Source organism: Ornithorhynchus anatinus, chromosome 10 (genome assembly GCF_004115215.2).
Source record: "Ornithorhynchus anatinus isolate Pmale09 chromosome 10, mOrnAna1.pri.v4, whole genome shotgun sequence".
NCBI classification, from domain to species: domain Eukaryota; kingdom Metazoa; phylum Chordata; class Mammalia; order Monotremata; family Ornithorhynchidae; genus Ornithorhynchus; species Ornithorhynchus anatinus.
This window is the reverse complement of record NC_041737.1, coordinates 12,471,871-12,488,643: the sequence shown is the minus strand read 5'-3', so window position 1 is coordinate 12,488,643 and position 16,773 is coordinate 12,471,871. Positions and strand designations below refer to the sequence as shown.

General features: G+C 42.2%; 1 protein-coding gene across 1 annotated transcript in view; it reads right to left on the bottom strand.

The window, feature by feature from the left end:
* The window catches only part of IPO5 (importin 5), a 64,372-nt gene that overhangs the window by 28,969 nt on the left and 18,630 nt on the right, over nt 1-16,773 (bottom strand). Inside the window, exons 4-10 of the mRNA XM_029073312.1 lie at nt 11,641-11,721; nt 9,231-9,423; nt 7,475-7,577; nt 6,677-6,773; nt 6,330-6,434; nt 2,834-2,956; nt 2,629-2,749 (exon numbers count right to left, since the gene is read on the bottom strand). Of these exons, the coding sequence (XP_028929145.1) occupies nt 2,629-2,749; nt 2,834-2,956; nt 6,330-6,434; nt 6,677-6,773; nt 7,475-7,577; nt 9,231-9,423; nt 11,641-11,721 (823 nt within the window). The remainder of the gene's footprint in view (nt 1-2,628; nt 2,750-2,833; nt 2,957-6,329; nt 6,435-6,676; nt 6,774-7,474; nt 7,578-9,230; nt 9,424-11,640; nt 11,722-16,773) is intronic.

The following is a 16,773-nucleotide window of genomic DNA, read 5'->3' as shown; positions in this document are numbered from 1 at the left end:
GCCTCCTTGCTGACCTCCCTGACTTCAGCCTCTCCCTTCCTCCAGTCCATACATCACTCTGCTGCCCAGATCATCTTTTGGAAAAAAAAAAAGATCTGCCCACCTTCCCCACCCCTGCCACTTCAAGTGCCTCCAATGGTTGCCCATCCATCTCCACATCAAACAGAGATTCCTCGCCATCCAAATCGAGGCGCTCAATCAGCTCCCTCCCCCTTACTTAACCTCATTCCTCTCCCACTATAACCCAGCCTGCAAACTTCACTCCTCTTAACACCGACCTGGAGGAGATAAGGTTTCTGTAGGGATTTGAAAATAGGGATATGTAGGTGGAGAGACTCCCAGGCAGAAGGGAAGGCATGAGCAAGGGATGACTGACTGATGTCTCGTCCACCCACACCCTATTTTTCCTTCCTACTGCCTCTCCCATGCACTTAATGCCACCCTTTGAGCACTAAGGTACTCTCCCTGCCATCTCCAACCCCACAGCATTTATGCACATATCCTTATACTCAGTTGCTTCCCCTACCTGAAATTTATTTTAAATGTTTCCCATGATACTCTGTATGCTCCCTGACAGCACAGATTGGGTTTCCCAACTGTTTTGTACTCTCCCAAGTGCTTAGTACAAAGTTCTGCACAAAACACCATCAATCGAATGAAGTCCAAGCATTATTTAAATCAAAAATCAATTACTGATAAGACAAGCTAGGTGCTGATTAGGAGCTGGTCTGGGCATCTTTCATCTTCTCCCCATCTCTTACTCCACCAATGAACTTGCCTTTTAATGTCCCTATTTGGGTTTCAGTTCACTGATCTTGGAAAGACACTGAGTGCTTGTGGCTCAGTATAGTCTTGATTCTATTTAGTTGCCATCTTGATTCTATTTAGTTGCCATTGTTTTTACGAGATGTTCTTCCCCTTGACGCTGTTTAGTGCCATTGTTCTTGTCTGTCCGTCTCCCCCGATTAGACTGTAAGCCCGTCAAACGGCAGGGACTGTCTCTATCTGTTGCCGACTAGTTCATCCCAAGCGCTTAGTACAGTGCTCTGCACATAGTAAGCGCTCAATAAATACTATTGAATGAATGTTTTACTTCTATTAATTCTAGATTTTCAGATCATATCTATTTAATGTCTATTAACTTAGTCTGCTTCAGGTTTCCTTGGACCACCAGATGAATTCACACACTTTTCTACATCAAGTTTAGGATATTAAGACACTCCCACAGCTGAAGATAAGCTTAAATTTTGTTATTCAAAGTCTAGAAGTTCCATCAATAGGAATCTGTCCAAAAAGGGAAAGCACAGGAGACGGAATCATAAAAGATAATGCCAAATGAACTATTTTACTTCAACATGCCAATTCCATACTTATAATCCTGTGGATATCAGTATCTACAGTATTTATTAAGGGTCTACTCTGCACTAAGCATTGAGCAGAGTGGCGTGGTGACAAGCAGCAGTAGTATAAATAAGATCACAGCTGTGGAATATAAAATGCAGATAACTGACAGCCAAATCTTTTGACCAAGTACTCTAAGAGCACGGAGAATATAGCTGTCAAAATTTCAAAAGTGAAATGGTAGTATTATGTCAGCAAAGTAGCAGATATTCTGGCATTAAATCAATAATCAAGCTTGACGTCAAAATTGGAGTCTTTAAAATGAAAGGGCTGCTTAACCTGACTGTTCAGACAAATAGTCAAACAATGCTACCAATGTTATTTTCAGCTTTGGAAACGGTTTCCTCTGCCACATTCAATGGCTGAAATTAGCTTCTAATACTGAGGGTTCTGGATCATGGGCACAAGATAGAAAAATGGTAAGTTTAGCTGCATGGCCCTTGCAGCTATTCATGGAAAACAGAAGACAATTCTAAAGTCACAGCAGATAAGATGAACATTTTTAACTGCTAGATGGTCAGGTCCTTGAGGGCAGGGATCATGTCGACCTATTCTATAGTACTATCATATCTATCATTTCTATTATACTAATTAGTACAGTCGGGACGGAGTAAGTGCTCGGTAAATACCATAGTGGTGCTGAGCACCTAGAAAGAAGAACAGCCGATAAACTTTTCTGTCATGAAGCCAATGAAAGCTTAATGGCAGGATACTTCCAATCATATGGTCAAGAGGCAGTGCTACAAACAAGTACTGCAAATTGTTTTTCCAAAACCACATACTCCAGACAACTAATGAGCCATTAACCTGCAGTTCTTACTGTCCTATTTACATAAATGTGGATCTCTTCCTAGCAGCAAGGTTGTCTTACTATAAATCCAATTCTTCCCAAAGGGGATAGGAATCTTAAAAAGTAGAGAGGAATACTGAATGAATACTTTTTATAATCCATCTTACTGAAATTCATTTCACACCCTAAACTCTTTATCTTGTTCAGATCCCCACCCACCATTTTCACCACAGAATCCCTTAAAACATATTTCAAGTATTACAGTTCTCCATGTAACAGTTCAGGAAAACCTGTGGTGTCACTGAAGTCACATGCCAAAACTGGGGTTCCAGTGAGGAGGCTGCTTCTCAGCACAGAGCAGTTTTTTCTGAACAAAGTTTACATTTTAGCTGTACAAATGAACTAATGCTCCTATAAAAGAAAATAATAATACTTACTAGCCTGTGCAACAATACTTGTATGCTTTCTCAGCATAGCAGCAGCCGTCTCAGAGAGGGTCACTATTACTTCGAGGGCGAGCTGGCGTTGCATATTGTTGAGGCTGGTGTCTGCACATAACTAAAATCCCAAGAAGATTTAAATACTCAATCAGAAATAAGAACAAAACAGAAAGGTTAATTTCACTCTAGTATTTAAGTTTACCTTCAGACTCAACTGGAGAGTCGCTTCTAAGTGAGGGCGTAAAAACTTTGGAACAGTATCTGCGATCTCAACAAGGGATTTTAGGACAGAGTCGTCGTTTTGGTAACAGGATTCGTTTACTGCCTATGAGGGAAAAGAAAAAAAAGAGCAAAAATGTAATCTGTGGAGTTCCTTTCTTCTCAGGTAATCAAATAACGACACACATTGTTCCATTTCTCAAAACATCCTCGAGAAATATATAACAGAAGCAATAGCCTGACCAGTTTTATTCTTCAGCCACTCATTTATCCAACAAACACTGCATGCACTCTACACTCTTTTACTCGATGTACAAAACTCCAGCATTAGCAGGGTCCCTTTTACTTCTCATCTTCAACCAAACCCAGGGGCCTCTATAAAACTAGAAAGGGGGGAGCAGATCTGACACCTCTCTCCTCAATATCCCCAATAATGGTTCTGCTTTGAAATAGCAGCTGGGCCTAATGGATTGTTAGTCGACAGGGAGATGGAAAAAGGACCCTCAGACAAAGGAAAGAGACACGAGGAAGAAAGAGGCAGGAACAAAGAGACATGGGAGAAAGGCAAAGATGGAAGGGTGAAAAGCAAGGAACAGTAACTGATTTTCGTGACCAAGCCTGGAAAATTCATTTGATTTCTTTTTTATTCTTAATACGACCAAAGATGAATTTCAAAAAAAATCCTAGGAATCAGCAATATGACTGAGCATTTTACTAGGTGCTTGGAGAACATACAAAAATAAAAGACAATCCCAGAAAGCCTACAGTCTAATGGAGGAGATAAAATCGATATACTCCGGTTAAGAGCGAAAAAATACATTCAGAGATGACACAAATGGATAATTAACTGTAATATGAATAAAGAGATAGCCAAAGGGATGTTAGGGACAAAAAAGAGGGATTAATTAAGGAAGGTCTCCAGAGGAGGTAACCTTTGGGAAGGTTTTGAAAGGGGAGAATGTGGCTCTGTGAAGCCAAGGAAGGATGGTTTTCTAAATATAGCAGAAAAAAGTTTAAGCAGTGGAGCAGAGGCAGGAGAAACAAGAGTGAGGGATGATTAGAAATAGAGTTAGGGAGACGTGGAAGAGTAGAAGACTCATACATGAGTTTGGAATTGCCCATATTAAGTTTAAGGTGCTATTATCTCATCCAGCTAGGCAGGATGAGTTTCATTATTGAAAATCAGATTTGAGTTCAAGGCTAGACCCCTAGATTTGGGAGTCAGCTACACTGATGACACCATATGAGCAGATTTTCTCCCTGAGGAAGTGGAGTGAGTACAGAGGCTAGAAGGGAGTCCTGAAGGACAACCACAGTTACAGAAAAGAATGTCACCACCCCAATTTGGGTGGTAAGACCACTCATTGGTCTGCTGGCCCTTGTACTTAAGAAGAGTGGCGGGAGATGAAAAAAGTAGTCAGCAAGTTCCTTTTGTTCCATTTGTGACCCTCTCCATTCTCTGTCTACTAAAGAAAAATTTCATGTGGGCAAGACAGGAGTGCTGTTTGAAAACCTGGTACTAAAGCAATCGAAAACACTGAGTCACAGGTCATTTTCATTTCTCTCAAGTGTGTTGAGAGAACCAGACTATCACAACAAGAGAGAACCAGAAATCCTACAACATATTCTCTTAGAACCTCCAGCAATTCTGTTTTGTTTCTAGGTTTTTTTTCTAGTAAGAGAATAACTCCTATGTGCTATATTACTAGAGAAGCAGTGTGGTCTAGTGGAAAGAACATGGGTCTGGGAGAGGACCTGGGTTCTAATCCCAGATCTGATGCTTGCCTTCTGTGTGACCTCGGGCAAAACACAATTTCTCTCTGCCTCAGTTCCTTCATCTGCAAATTAGGGGTTCAATATCTGCTCTCACCGAGACTGTGAGGCCCAATGTGGGACCTGTCTTGTACCTTAACCCAGTGCTTAGCACAATACAAGTACACAAAGTAAGCACTTTACACCATAATAATAATAATAATAATCCCAATTTCAATTTATTTCCAATCTGAGGATATGTTTACCTGTTCATTGTAGAGATGTGCTGGCATTGCCCTTTTTAAAATTCAAAATCCTAAAAGGTAGGGAGATTTGTGTACAACTTTATAAATATATACTATTTTATGTAGCCTTCCTTTTCCAGTTTTCCATCACCTAACCAACTCATTAGTTCTGGCCACTCCTGATAAAAACTACTTTTAAAAACAAATTTATGAAAACTCCATGACTTTCACATATGTTGGACAACTTACAGATCTCTCTAGACTATAAGGTCCTGCGGACAAAGAAAACTGTCTACCAACTCGGTTACACTGATGCTCTCCCAAGTGCTTAACAGTGGTCTGCACCCAGTAAGTGCTCGATAAATACCACTGATCAACCAATCCAATCTACTCACTCATTAATAACATCAGGAGGCAACTCTGCTCCAACTTTCCATTTTATTCTCACCTCTAGTGAAAAAACTCGCTAAAATGTTATTTGATTATTTGGCTTTAATAAACTGACTGCTACCCTTCGACACAGTCAAAGTGAACTGCACAGTGAACTGCACTCTCAACGGCTGCCTGAGACTGTAGTGTTTTTCTCAATCATCTTTGACTAAGAGTCTGCTGCAAGGGTGCCCAACTTTCCATTTCCAGAAAACCTGGGGTAGGGCTAGGTCGAAAAATGAATGATCCACACATGTGGCGCCAGAGAGATGCACGTGCATGCAAAACACACACACACACGGCAAGGGGCAATGCAAGCATTCACAGGACTAAGGAGACACACTGGAGAAGCGGTTGGGATTTGGCATGGAGTCAGTTCCCCGCCGAGACCAGCAGGGCCTGGAGTATCTATTTATTCCTGGCTCCAGGTCAGAAGAGAGCTCCAGTTTTTGGCAGGTTCTCCCCTTTCCTGTGAGAGCCAAAGCAGAGAACCTCAAGAGATACAGGGGGAAGTTTAGGGCCCTAATTATGTGGGGGCAGTGGCTCCAATCGTCACCCCACCCTCCAGAATTGGCACCCTGTTCTTCTCAGCTCTAACATCAAAAAGCTACTTCCAGCTCCTCCAAAAATTAATTCCTTCTAGAGTGAGGTCTCTCAGCTACTATTAGGCAAACTGGCTATAATTTTATTCTGATTGTGTAAATCAGTTCAGAAAAGAGGCCCCAGGACCCAATGCATAGTTTCAGACACCTCAGGGCACAGACCTGAGGACAATCTCTTTCCCCTTTCTTCCAACAAGCAATTATTCAGCCGATTAGTCAACAATTGTCTACCCTGTGCAAAGAGTGCACAGAGCTGCAGGTAGTCCTGTTGGGGAAAGTACATGCAGAGTCATGTCTACTAAGACATCTAAATAATCAGTCCAGCATTTCAAGCACTTTAAAATGCTCACTCGAATTGTGATAGTCAAAGAGTTCAGAGCTATCATACACCTGGGCTTGCATTTACACAAACTAGAAATAACCCCATAATCTTCCTATACTGTTGTCTTACCTGTAAGATCCCAGGTAACAAGTCTGCGAAGTGTTTAAGCAGAGTGATATTATGCTCATTAGCAAGTACAAATGCCGCTGCAGCCCTAGCAGATAATGTCTTGATCTAGAAAAGGCAAGCAAAAAAATGAGATGGAGGAGGCCAGTTATTTTCGTTTGATGCATATTCAAGTTTTTCACTCAAGATCTCATTTTGTTTATACCAGCGTTATTCTGAATTTTAAAACTGAAAAGCAAAAAAAAATACCGTAAAAAGAATTCTGCTTTGCTGCACAAAGTCCCCACATAAATTAAGGCACTGAATAAAATCCAACTGCTAACCATAAGAAACTGAAAAAAAAAAATTACCGATGGGTGTTCCTGATCTTGCATACACTGAACCAACATCCGTTTGATGACATCCAAATAATGTTGTTGTTGATTTCCAAAAATTCCAGGGAAATTCCTAAAAAGTATGCAAAAAATAAAACAGGGTCCCATTTCAAAAAAAAAGCTAGGCCTCAATGTCAAATGCATATATGTGTTTAAGTAATTCATTAAAGTATCTCAAGTTATTTTACCAGCATGAAGCGAAACTCCACATCTCTATTTGGGAGGTCAACAGAAAATAAATAAGATGCATACTCTGATAACCTTCAGCAGGAAAATGAGAAGCTTATAAGGTCGGAGGTCTAATAATGACACAAAGAGGTAGAGAAAAAATGGAATCTCACTCTCTCCTGAGCCCTCACACAATCCTGCTTTACAAAGAATGTGATAGAGCGGGCTGCTGGAGAATTTTATTAAGTATAGGGCAGAGGAAGAGGGATGAAAGAGAATTGGACAGAAGAAATGCTTTCAAAGTCCATTCCTCCCAGCAGCAGAAATATCAGTTGGAAGGAAACTAGGGGGACACAGGATTATTTAAATCAGAGGAAGAACAGTCAAACAGCAGGTGTCTAACTTCTCCCTTACCAAAATTAGGAAAAGAACATTTGCAAATTTAAAGGTATTTGTTTCTGAACAGTTAGCATATAACAAATCAAGTTTTTCTTTAGCCTTCATTAAAAAAAAATCCCCTTGTTATATGTGGGAATTAAGGGAGTTTTTCATAACATTTTTTTCAAAGAGTTAGAACGGTAAGAATACAGTACAGCACACACATACCAGAAAATGTGAAGGGCAGCTTCTCTCAGTCCCACATTTTGAGAACTGACTGAGTCAAAAAGGAACTTCAAAGCTTCTGGCCATTGATTATTCCCATCCTCATCTGGAAACAAAAGATATTTAGTCATTTAAATGGGCTAAAATTTACTACTTTGATTTTCTGAGGTGATACTGTTCATTAGAACATTTAAAACAAAGCAGTTTAAGCTGCTGCCTTATACTGTAGCAAGCAGATGGGCTTAGGTATCTCTTGAAATGTGTACGTACTTCTTTACATACATAATGAAGACAATGCCAAGTACAGAGGGACTTATTTCTAAGACAGCTCTTTATTCTAGAAATGTTATTCTATTTATTCTCTTTATTCTACTGGACCCTTTATTCTACAGGGTCCAGTATAATGCTGCTCCACCTTTTGCTCCCTATTTTCCTCCCTCCTATTTTTAAGAGAAACTGAGGTGGGACTGCAATTAAAGTACCCCCCTCCATGACGGCTCTCTAACCACCAATGACTCCAGAGAGAAGGTCCAGCCATGGAAAACTTTCCCAAATGCCTTACAATTCAATTAAATTGAATTGGGCACTCATGGTATAAAGAAACCAGAAGGAACCCAAGTCGAAGGAGATCACTCAATCGAACCAACACTTACTGTGCGCACGGCACAACACTACCTGCTTGAGGAAGTGTAATGCGACAAAATTGGTAGACGCAATTCCTGCCCACAAGGAGCTTACAGTCTGAAGCTGACTCACCTTACCTTTCCTTAGATGGTGGAAGTTTGCGTCTGTGCAAGAAAGGAACAAGAAGCCTGCTTGCTGCTAGCCACCAAGGCAAGAGGTGGGAGAACAATCCCCAAGACGGGAAACAGATGGGAGTCTGCACAGAAGGGAAGTGAGGAGCCTGGTACAAATGGGTGCCCTTCCTCCCCACTGTTTTGGGAGGCTTCTTGAGGTCAGGCTAATTTTTTTCAGGCCCTACTCTCCACAGGACAAGAGGTTCTAAATATTTAATATCTGCGTTTCTAAAATAGTCATGTGTTTGTTCCCCGCATTTTGAACCCATTGCCAGGTATCCTGTAGCAGACACCGAATCCTTTGTCTTTCAAATGTACCAACATTCTCCTTGACATCGGGAGTGTCTGGTTCAGAGATCTGCTCGGTAATTGCTCAATGAACGGTGTTTGTTGATGATGATGTTGATATAAAAAGAGCCTTATCCAAAGTAAGACTCCTGTCCAGTGAATAGTATCAGGACTCCTCCTGAAAATCTATTCATAGAAAAGTGTAACAGGGTCACCAAGCCTCTGAGTCCTCCCGCCCTGGTGCAGAAAGGGCATATACTGGGGGTAGAAACAGCTTAGAAGGGAGACCAGACCACTGGGGACCAAGTGAGGAACATCTGCTGGCTGGGCTCAATCCTGCTGTTCTTTTTTGCCACCACCTCTGAAGCCCTAATTCCCTGGGGAAGGGGTGGGGGGTACACCCAAAGGCTGGGTTTTATTCCTATCTCCTGATGCATCATAGACCCTCTTCTGTAAAGAGGGCAGACTTTTTGCAGTGAGATCTTCCCTTTCCCCCCACACTTTTGGGTCTGCTTTCTCCCCGATCATTGTCATATGTCCCCATCCCCACCACCGCCCATTCCCCCCTCCAACTCCCTGGGGAAGGATCCCGATGGACAAGGCTACCCCTCCCACCTGGCTGGGCATTCTCTTCCCTCCCCCACTTCCTAAACCAGATGAGGCACGCTTCATACCTACTAAATTCCTGGCCAGCTCTGCAGCAATGTCACAGACTTTTTTCCTCATTCCAGACTGGGTTTCCATCTGGATAATCAAGAGCAGTTCACTTTTGATGGCATTCTGAACATCGGGGGGAAGAGTTGGATAAACCTCCTCAAATGCAGAGGATAAAAGGCGTCGCAGGAGGACAGCAGCCATTTGCCTAGCCTACAGAATAGAAAGTTCAGCAATTCTGTGATGTGTGATGGGTTACTTGTGAAAAGAAAATAAGGCTTTAAACTGGTGCTCCTCCACTAGTTGACGAAGCTATTCCTCGTTTATCTGGCTATATCTTTCGTGAGTAAAAGGCCTTTCTCTGCCCATTCACTGAACAAAGGTAAGGGAATCATTTTTCTTCACTTAGAATTTAGCACATCAACATTCCACCTCTCAAAAATGAAGGGAAAAAAAGGATCAAATTTTTCCAGTTATAATGATAAGCCACTGTCACGGCTTTAGACAGAATTTTGCTTTCTCTCTGTGGATTCTACTATCATCTCAAGTTGGAAAGAGGCCTATTCATCTAGTGAGGTACACCTCTCGCATTACTTCCACCCAGATCTTCTGAAGAGTTTTCAAATTAGGAGAATAATGTTGGCCTTTGTTAAGCGCTTACTATGTGCAGAGCAACTGTTCTAAGCGCTGGGGCAGATACAGGGTAATCAGGTTATCCCAAGTGAGGCTCACAGTTGATCCCCATTTTACAGATGAGGTAACTGAGGCAGAGAAGTTAAGTGACTTGCCCACAGTCACACAGCTGACAAGTGGCAGAGCCGGGAGTCGAACTCATGACCTCTGACTCCAAAGCCCAGTCTCTTTTCCACTGAGCCACGCTGCTTCCCAGCAGCATGAGAATGACAAGGGCACCGTGAGAACTCAAACTGCAAAGCTCTAAGTGTTTAGGTTGACACCAGCAGATTAATAACTCTGAGTTCTCAAACCTTGGCCTTAACATGGTCTCTGTCCCCTGCCCTCCTCATTTACCTACATTGTGTTTTTCAGCTTTACTCATGAGAAGGCTTGCTAACACCACCATGTAAAATAGTCACTCATTTTTTATTTGAGCAATTGTCTATGGATTTGTGATGATCCATATAAAACACTTTTAGTCCTTCAGTTTATTTTTGGCAGTACTTGTTAAGCACTAACTATGTGCCAGGCACTGTACTGAGGGCTCGAGTAGAGGTAAATTGGTTTGGACGCAGTCCCTTGTCCCACATAGGGCTCCCAGTCTTAATCCCCTTTTCACAGATGAGGTAAAATGAGGCACAGAAGTGAAGGGACTTGCACAAAGGCCCATGTTTTTCCAGTAAAGCCACACACTGTTTTTCCTATAACTTGTATGTGTGCTTGTTTGGAAAAGGGAGCATTTAAAATCAGATGCAGTGTCAGAGAGAAAGAGAAACATTTTGGACACATCTTTGTCAGTGTTTTCATCATTCTAAACTCTACATAAAAACTACATCCTGGCTGGAACAGGTGAGTAGATGAAATGCACAAAATTTTAAAACAAACCTTATGGCAAAACTCTGTCCCAAGGTTACCTTTGTTACCTCCAGTCTGGCTTTCTGCCATTGTCCACTCCAAAGCTTGTTTCAAACTGCTTTAAAGTGTAGGTCACATTACAACTGTCCTTCCTAGTACAAATTAGCTATTTGTTTACTCTTAATTCAATGCAATGAATTACCCAGAGCTTTAGACTAAAGTCAATCGTTGATCACCTTTAGATACTGCACTTCCTCCTCTCTATCTCCTTACTACCTTCCACATTTCATCTGCAAGTGCTTTCAAATCCTTTCACATAAAGACATGTTTCAGGGCCTATCTTCTTCAATTAACATGATCTTCTAGATCAAATATTCACAAAGGCTTTCTCTTTTTTCCAAAAAGGACTCTCTTTAAATTGTTGGATTTGTCTGAGTAGTGACCAGAGCACATCTATACATACGATGCACAATTTAACACCTCTCTATCAATTTATAGCAAACCTGTACAATTTGGGCATTGGGACCTTAAAACTCAAATCAGGGACAGTCAAAGAAAGATGACCCAATGTCTCAACCTTAGGAAAATAGCTCTACTTTTGAAATAGCAATTCTAGGCACCTTTTGGTTCAAATAACCAAACTGCAGGCCTTCAGTAACTTTTTCAAAGGTGCTTAGCCTCTGCAGACTACAAGAATGCTATCAAAGCCTTAGCAATTCTAAAACAGTCCACACTAATATAAACCAAATCTAAGAAAGAACAATAATTCACTGTGCCCATGGAAAACTAAAGAATCTATAACCTCTAGTCATATTTAAGGAACTCAAATGAATAGATCTCCCCTTTAATCCATCCCACACAAACTACATTTTGGAGAATGAATAAATTAAGGAATCATACCTCTTCAGCAGCAGTTGTATTTCTGATGGCTTGTAAAAGGAATGTAATCTTAGACTGGCCCGGAATAGTCTCATAGGTTTCCTATGGGGGGGAAAAATCATGTTCATTCTCAAATTCAATTTTTTTTTATAACTACAATAGAATTCAGTTAATAACTACAGTAGAATTCAGTTACAGGCATGATGTTAACATCATGCAAACAGAGGAGGCAACAGGAAGTAAGAAAAGAGCTACTATTCCCTTCATACAACATCTACTAGTGTACAATTCCTCAGTCCCTCTAATGTTATCAAACTGAGTTTTTCTGCACTGTGAGGATGCTGTACGTTGAAAAGTGGGCAAAATCATTGCAACAAGAGACTTTCGGTGACAGTGGATGCTTTGAAAAAATTAGTAAAGCAAATGGTTATTGGCCTTATTACAGGCCCTCCACCCACCTCTCAATCTCTCAGCCCACCAATACCTGAAACCTGGTCTAAGGCCGAGCCACACGAAGGTCTTTTCCAGCCCAAGACACTAGGCACCCTCCCTAGAATTGACCTAGTTTCTCACATGGACTAAGACAGACACCCCCCCAAAGCCTCATCCACAACCTCGTGGGGGGAGGGGGGGAAGACGGTAGAATGGGAAAGAAATGGAAATCTGAAAGAGAGAGAAACTATTTTTCTCTTGCTATGTTCTTCCTGTTTTCCATTATCCTCCATAATGATTTTTCCTCAACTATTCCCTTTGGATGGCTTAGTTGGCCAAAAAAAATTGTTCAGGGCCACTTTGCTAAGCACTGAGATTTAGATCTGAGACAAACCTAAGAGTTGAGAGATGTTGGGGTAATTGGTGTGTCTAGATTCATGCAGGAATAGAGTGGGAAGGCTCCATGAACTGAGCTTTAGTAAAGAATTGAAGGGCTGTGGAGGGGTGGGAGGGACGACAATCTGCAGGAGTGAAGACTGTAAAGAAAAGTAAGGGCTGGGGCATGTTGAGTACAGAAGAGGATGAGCATTTTGGCTTTGCAAGAGTGAAGAGTCCACTTTACTCCTAGGATGCAGCTGAATTAAAAGGTGGACAAAATAGAAAAATCAATTCAAAAGCCCTAGGAGCTTAAAACATCAGGTGTCATCTACGGGGTTCTGATAGGATTCAACTTTACCAGACAAATCTGATAACCCCCTTCTATATGTACAAGCAGCAGCAATAGTAACTTAGTGAAACTGCAATAAAGCTTGGGATTCTATCCCTCAGGACATCTAAAAAACTACAATTACTGATTCCAAATCATGGTCCGCCCAGGCAAGTTCTCGGTTTCTTTTTTAGTAAAAATAATATTAAATGCTTACTGTTTTTAAAAGAGCACTGTACTAAGCACCAGGAAAGAGTAGAGATGTGGGCATTAGACCTGGATCCTGTCCCTTGAAGGGTTCACAATCTATGACATTCAGTCCTTAACGTTAGGGAATGTTCCATTTAGCCATGCCTAACTTTTCCCTCTATTTCCTCAACTTTCTTTCTAGTAATTCAATATTGACCCCTCTTAAATCTACTGATATTTTTGGCTTATAACACCAAATGGTAAATTATTTTATATTGGCATCTGTGCCAGGCACTCTACAAAGTGCTGGGGTAGCTACCAGCTAATCAGGTTGGATACAGTCCAACCCTGTCCCACATGGAGCTCATAGTCTTCATCCCCATTTTAGAGATGAGGTAACTGAGGCACAGAAAAGTTGAATGACTTACCCATGGTCACTCGGCATGCCTCTCACCCAGTGCATGAAGTACTTCCTTTTGTTTGTTCAGACCTATCATCTTCTAAGCTTCAAGAAGTCTAGTTATCCTGGGAATTGTAGGATTTGGTGACCATCTGTCCTTGCCTTCAGGACCAAAACTGTGAGGTATGATTTTGACAATATAACCTCTAGGGTTAGCTATCCTTAGCACAGTGTCAAACTAACTAAAGTTTGGAGTGATGTTACATGGGGTTTGATCCTGGGACTTGTCAACTTGACATCCTTACTAGACTAGGCTTGCTCTCTCAGGGAGATCATGGGCTTTTTTTTTAAAAAAAAAAAAAAAAAACTTCAGCCACCACCTGTATGCAGATGGCTCTCAAAGCTCCCTTACCATCCCCAGCTCTTCCTCGCTAGGAAGTTTCTGCATTCCTTTTGCCTCCAGGCCTTTTCCCCAAGGATGTCTGGCCAGGTACAATATCCCCATTTTACAAAGGAAACTGAGACACAACTAAGTACAGTGACTTAACCAAGGTCACACAGTGGAGTGGGCAAAATTAGAACTCTGGTCCCCTGACTCCCAGAGCTGTGCTCCTTCCACAAGGCCACCCTGCTTCTCTATTTAATCGTTAGAAGACATATTTCCTCTTCTCAAGGAATTTACAACCTGGGCTGCAGTCGCAGTCCAGATCAACCGATACCGGCTGTGTGGCTCACTGGGATTTTCCCAGGATTCTTGTTGGGCCAGTTCAGCCTTACTTCTGGGAGCCTACCAAAAGTCTCCAGCTAAACAAGAGCTTGGATCTGCAGAGTCCCAAGAAGAAGGGTTGAACTGAAACTTCAAAGCACGATCTGCCAGTTATTGGTAGAACTAGGTGATGGCTAGGAGAAAAAGATGACCGAATAGCAAAGGATGCAAGAAAAAGCAATAACAGGAGACAACGGATGGGAGCTTCACTGAATGGTACTTGTCGGCTGTGTGACCCTGGGCATGTCGCTTAACTTCTCTGAGCCTCGGTTCTCTCATCTGTAAAATGGGGATTAAGACTGTCAGCCCCTCGGGAGACAGGGACTGTGTCGAACCTGATTAGTGAGGGCAGGGGTCAGAGGTGGAAAGCAACTTTCAACCGGAGGAAGGAGGAGGTGTGGGCTCTGTGGGGAAGGAACCAGGGATCCTGATGCTTGGCGCTTCACCAAGCTTCCTCCGAGTGAGATCCTGAACACAATGCGGCCACCAGCAGCCTTGGGCGGGTCACTTAACTTCTCGGTGCTTCAGTTACCTCCTCTGTAAAATGGACAGAAAATATCTCTTCTCACTCCCTCAGACCCTGTGTCCAATCTGAAGCGGCCTGGCCTAGCAAAAAGAGCAGAGGCCTGGGAGTCAGGGAACCCCTGGCTCTGCCACTTGTCTGCTGTGTGACATTGGGCAAGTCACGGAACTTCTCTGTGACTCAGTCCCTCATCTGCAAAACAGGGTTTCAATACCTGTTCTTCTTTAACTCTATAAGCCCCTGGCGGGTCAGGGATTGAATACCTCCTGATTAGCCCGTATCTGCCTCAGTGTTTGGCACAGAGCTTGACACAGAGTGCTTAACAAATTCTATCATTATTATTGTTTGGCCAGAAGTGGGTTTCAGCTGGGGTCTGATTATTCTTGAATCTGCCCCAGTTCTTAGGCCAGTGCTTGATACACAGTAAGTGCTTAAAAAATATGATATTTTTTAAAAAAAGGTAAACTAGCTGGATAACAGCTTGAATTTTACTTCCAACTCCATGACCGAATTCTAACATTTGAATCTCTGCTCCTCACTGACAAAATGGGAGGAAAGCATATTTAGGGAAAGTAACTTTGTAGCAAAGACTGAACCAAAGACTGATAAAGATAGTGGGAATGAACTCAGACTGTGACTAACTTCAGAGTGCTCTGATTTCTGGCACTGGATGAAAGAACAGCTCAAGAAGAAAACCCATCAGCAATATTTTTATCCTAATGGTCGATTTTTCTAAAAAAAAAAAGTCTTAATTTAGAAAGAATATTTTCAAATGAATGACTATGCAGAAAAATATGGCATTGAATTTTGGCTTAATTATGTTAGCAACTTAAAAATCTCTGTAACAGGCCTGTGAATACAGATTTTAAAAACCAATGGGCAGTTGCCCCAGAGTAGCCAGACAAATTATATACAAGATCTTAATAAAAATGATAGAATGGAGAGAGACGACTATGCCTTCTCCCCAATATCAGACCTCTTCAGAAACAAGCCTACAAGAATGGAAAGAGCACGGGCTTTGGAGTCAGAGGTCATGGGTTCGAATTCCTGCTCCGCCACTTGTCAGCTGTGTGACTGTGGGCAAGTCACTTAACTTCTCTGTGACTCAGTTACCTCATCTGTAAAATGGGGATAAAGACTGTGAGCCCCACGTGGGACAACCTGATTCCCTTGTGTCTACCCCAGCGCTTAGAACATAGCACATAGTAAGCGCTTAACAAATACCAACATTATTATTATTATTAAGTCTATGATTGTTTAGGAGAGGAATAATCATTCTTGCATTCTGGATCTTCTTATTTAATATCTTGTTTTTAACAACTGCACTTACACAAGGCTTACTATCGGCTAAGCACCAGGGCTCACCATCTACCTTATCCCCATTTTACAGATGAGGAAACTGAGGCTCAGAAGTAAAGCGACAATGCCCGAGGTCAAGTAGCAGGTCGGCGGCAGTTCTGAGACTTGAATCTGGGTCTCCTGTTTCCCAGTTCCATGTTCTTCTACTGGGCCTCACTCCCTTGATTCACGGGTTTTCAACAATGATCTAAGGAGTGCCTATCAAATGAGTAGTGATGGGAATCAAGTCTTCAAGTAACTCTGACTCATTCTCTTTAAGCACCTTAAAAATAATGGCCAAACAACCAGAATGGTTTCCTGCATTACAGAAGCCAGAAAAAGTGTAATCTTTCGCATAGAGGATGACATGCCTGGCTCTAGCAGGGTTTGCCCTTTTCACGTCCTGAGTCCGTAGCGCTGGCTCAAAGTGTTGCAGCCCCCTGACCCAAGAAAGTGGGGTTGGGGTGTGGTTGGAGAGAAGAAAACCTGGAATGTCTTAGAAGTGGTCCAGGCCCCACTTTTGGGGTGAGAAGAGACATGAATGGGTGAAGGTGGGGCGGCAGAGGGGAGAGAGTAAGAGGTCCTTTCTGGATGGTGATTTTGCACACTCCTGCTTATCCTTTTGGCTGTTTGGACTTAAAACTGTCAGCCACCTACACAAGGAAAGGCACACATGCTTCGCATGGGGCCAAGCTTGATATGGACTCAGAATGAGCCAAGGGCACGGGGTGGGATGGGACCTGTCCCGCTTCGGAAGGCAGGACCCTCTGCCGGCTGCCCACAAGGATTTCTATGTTTTC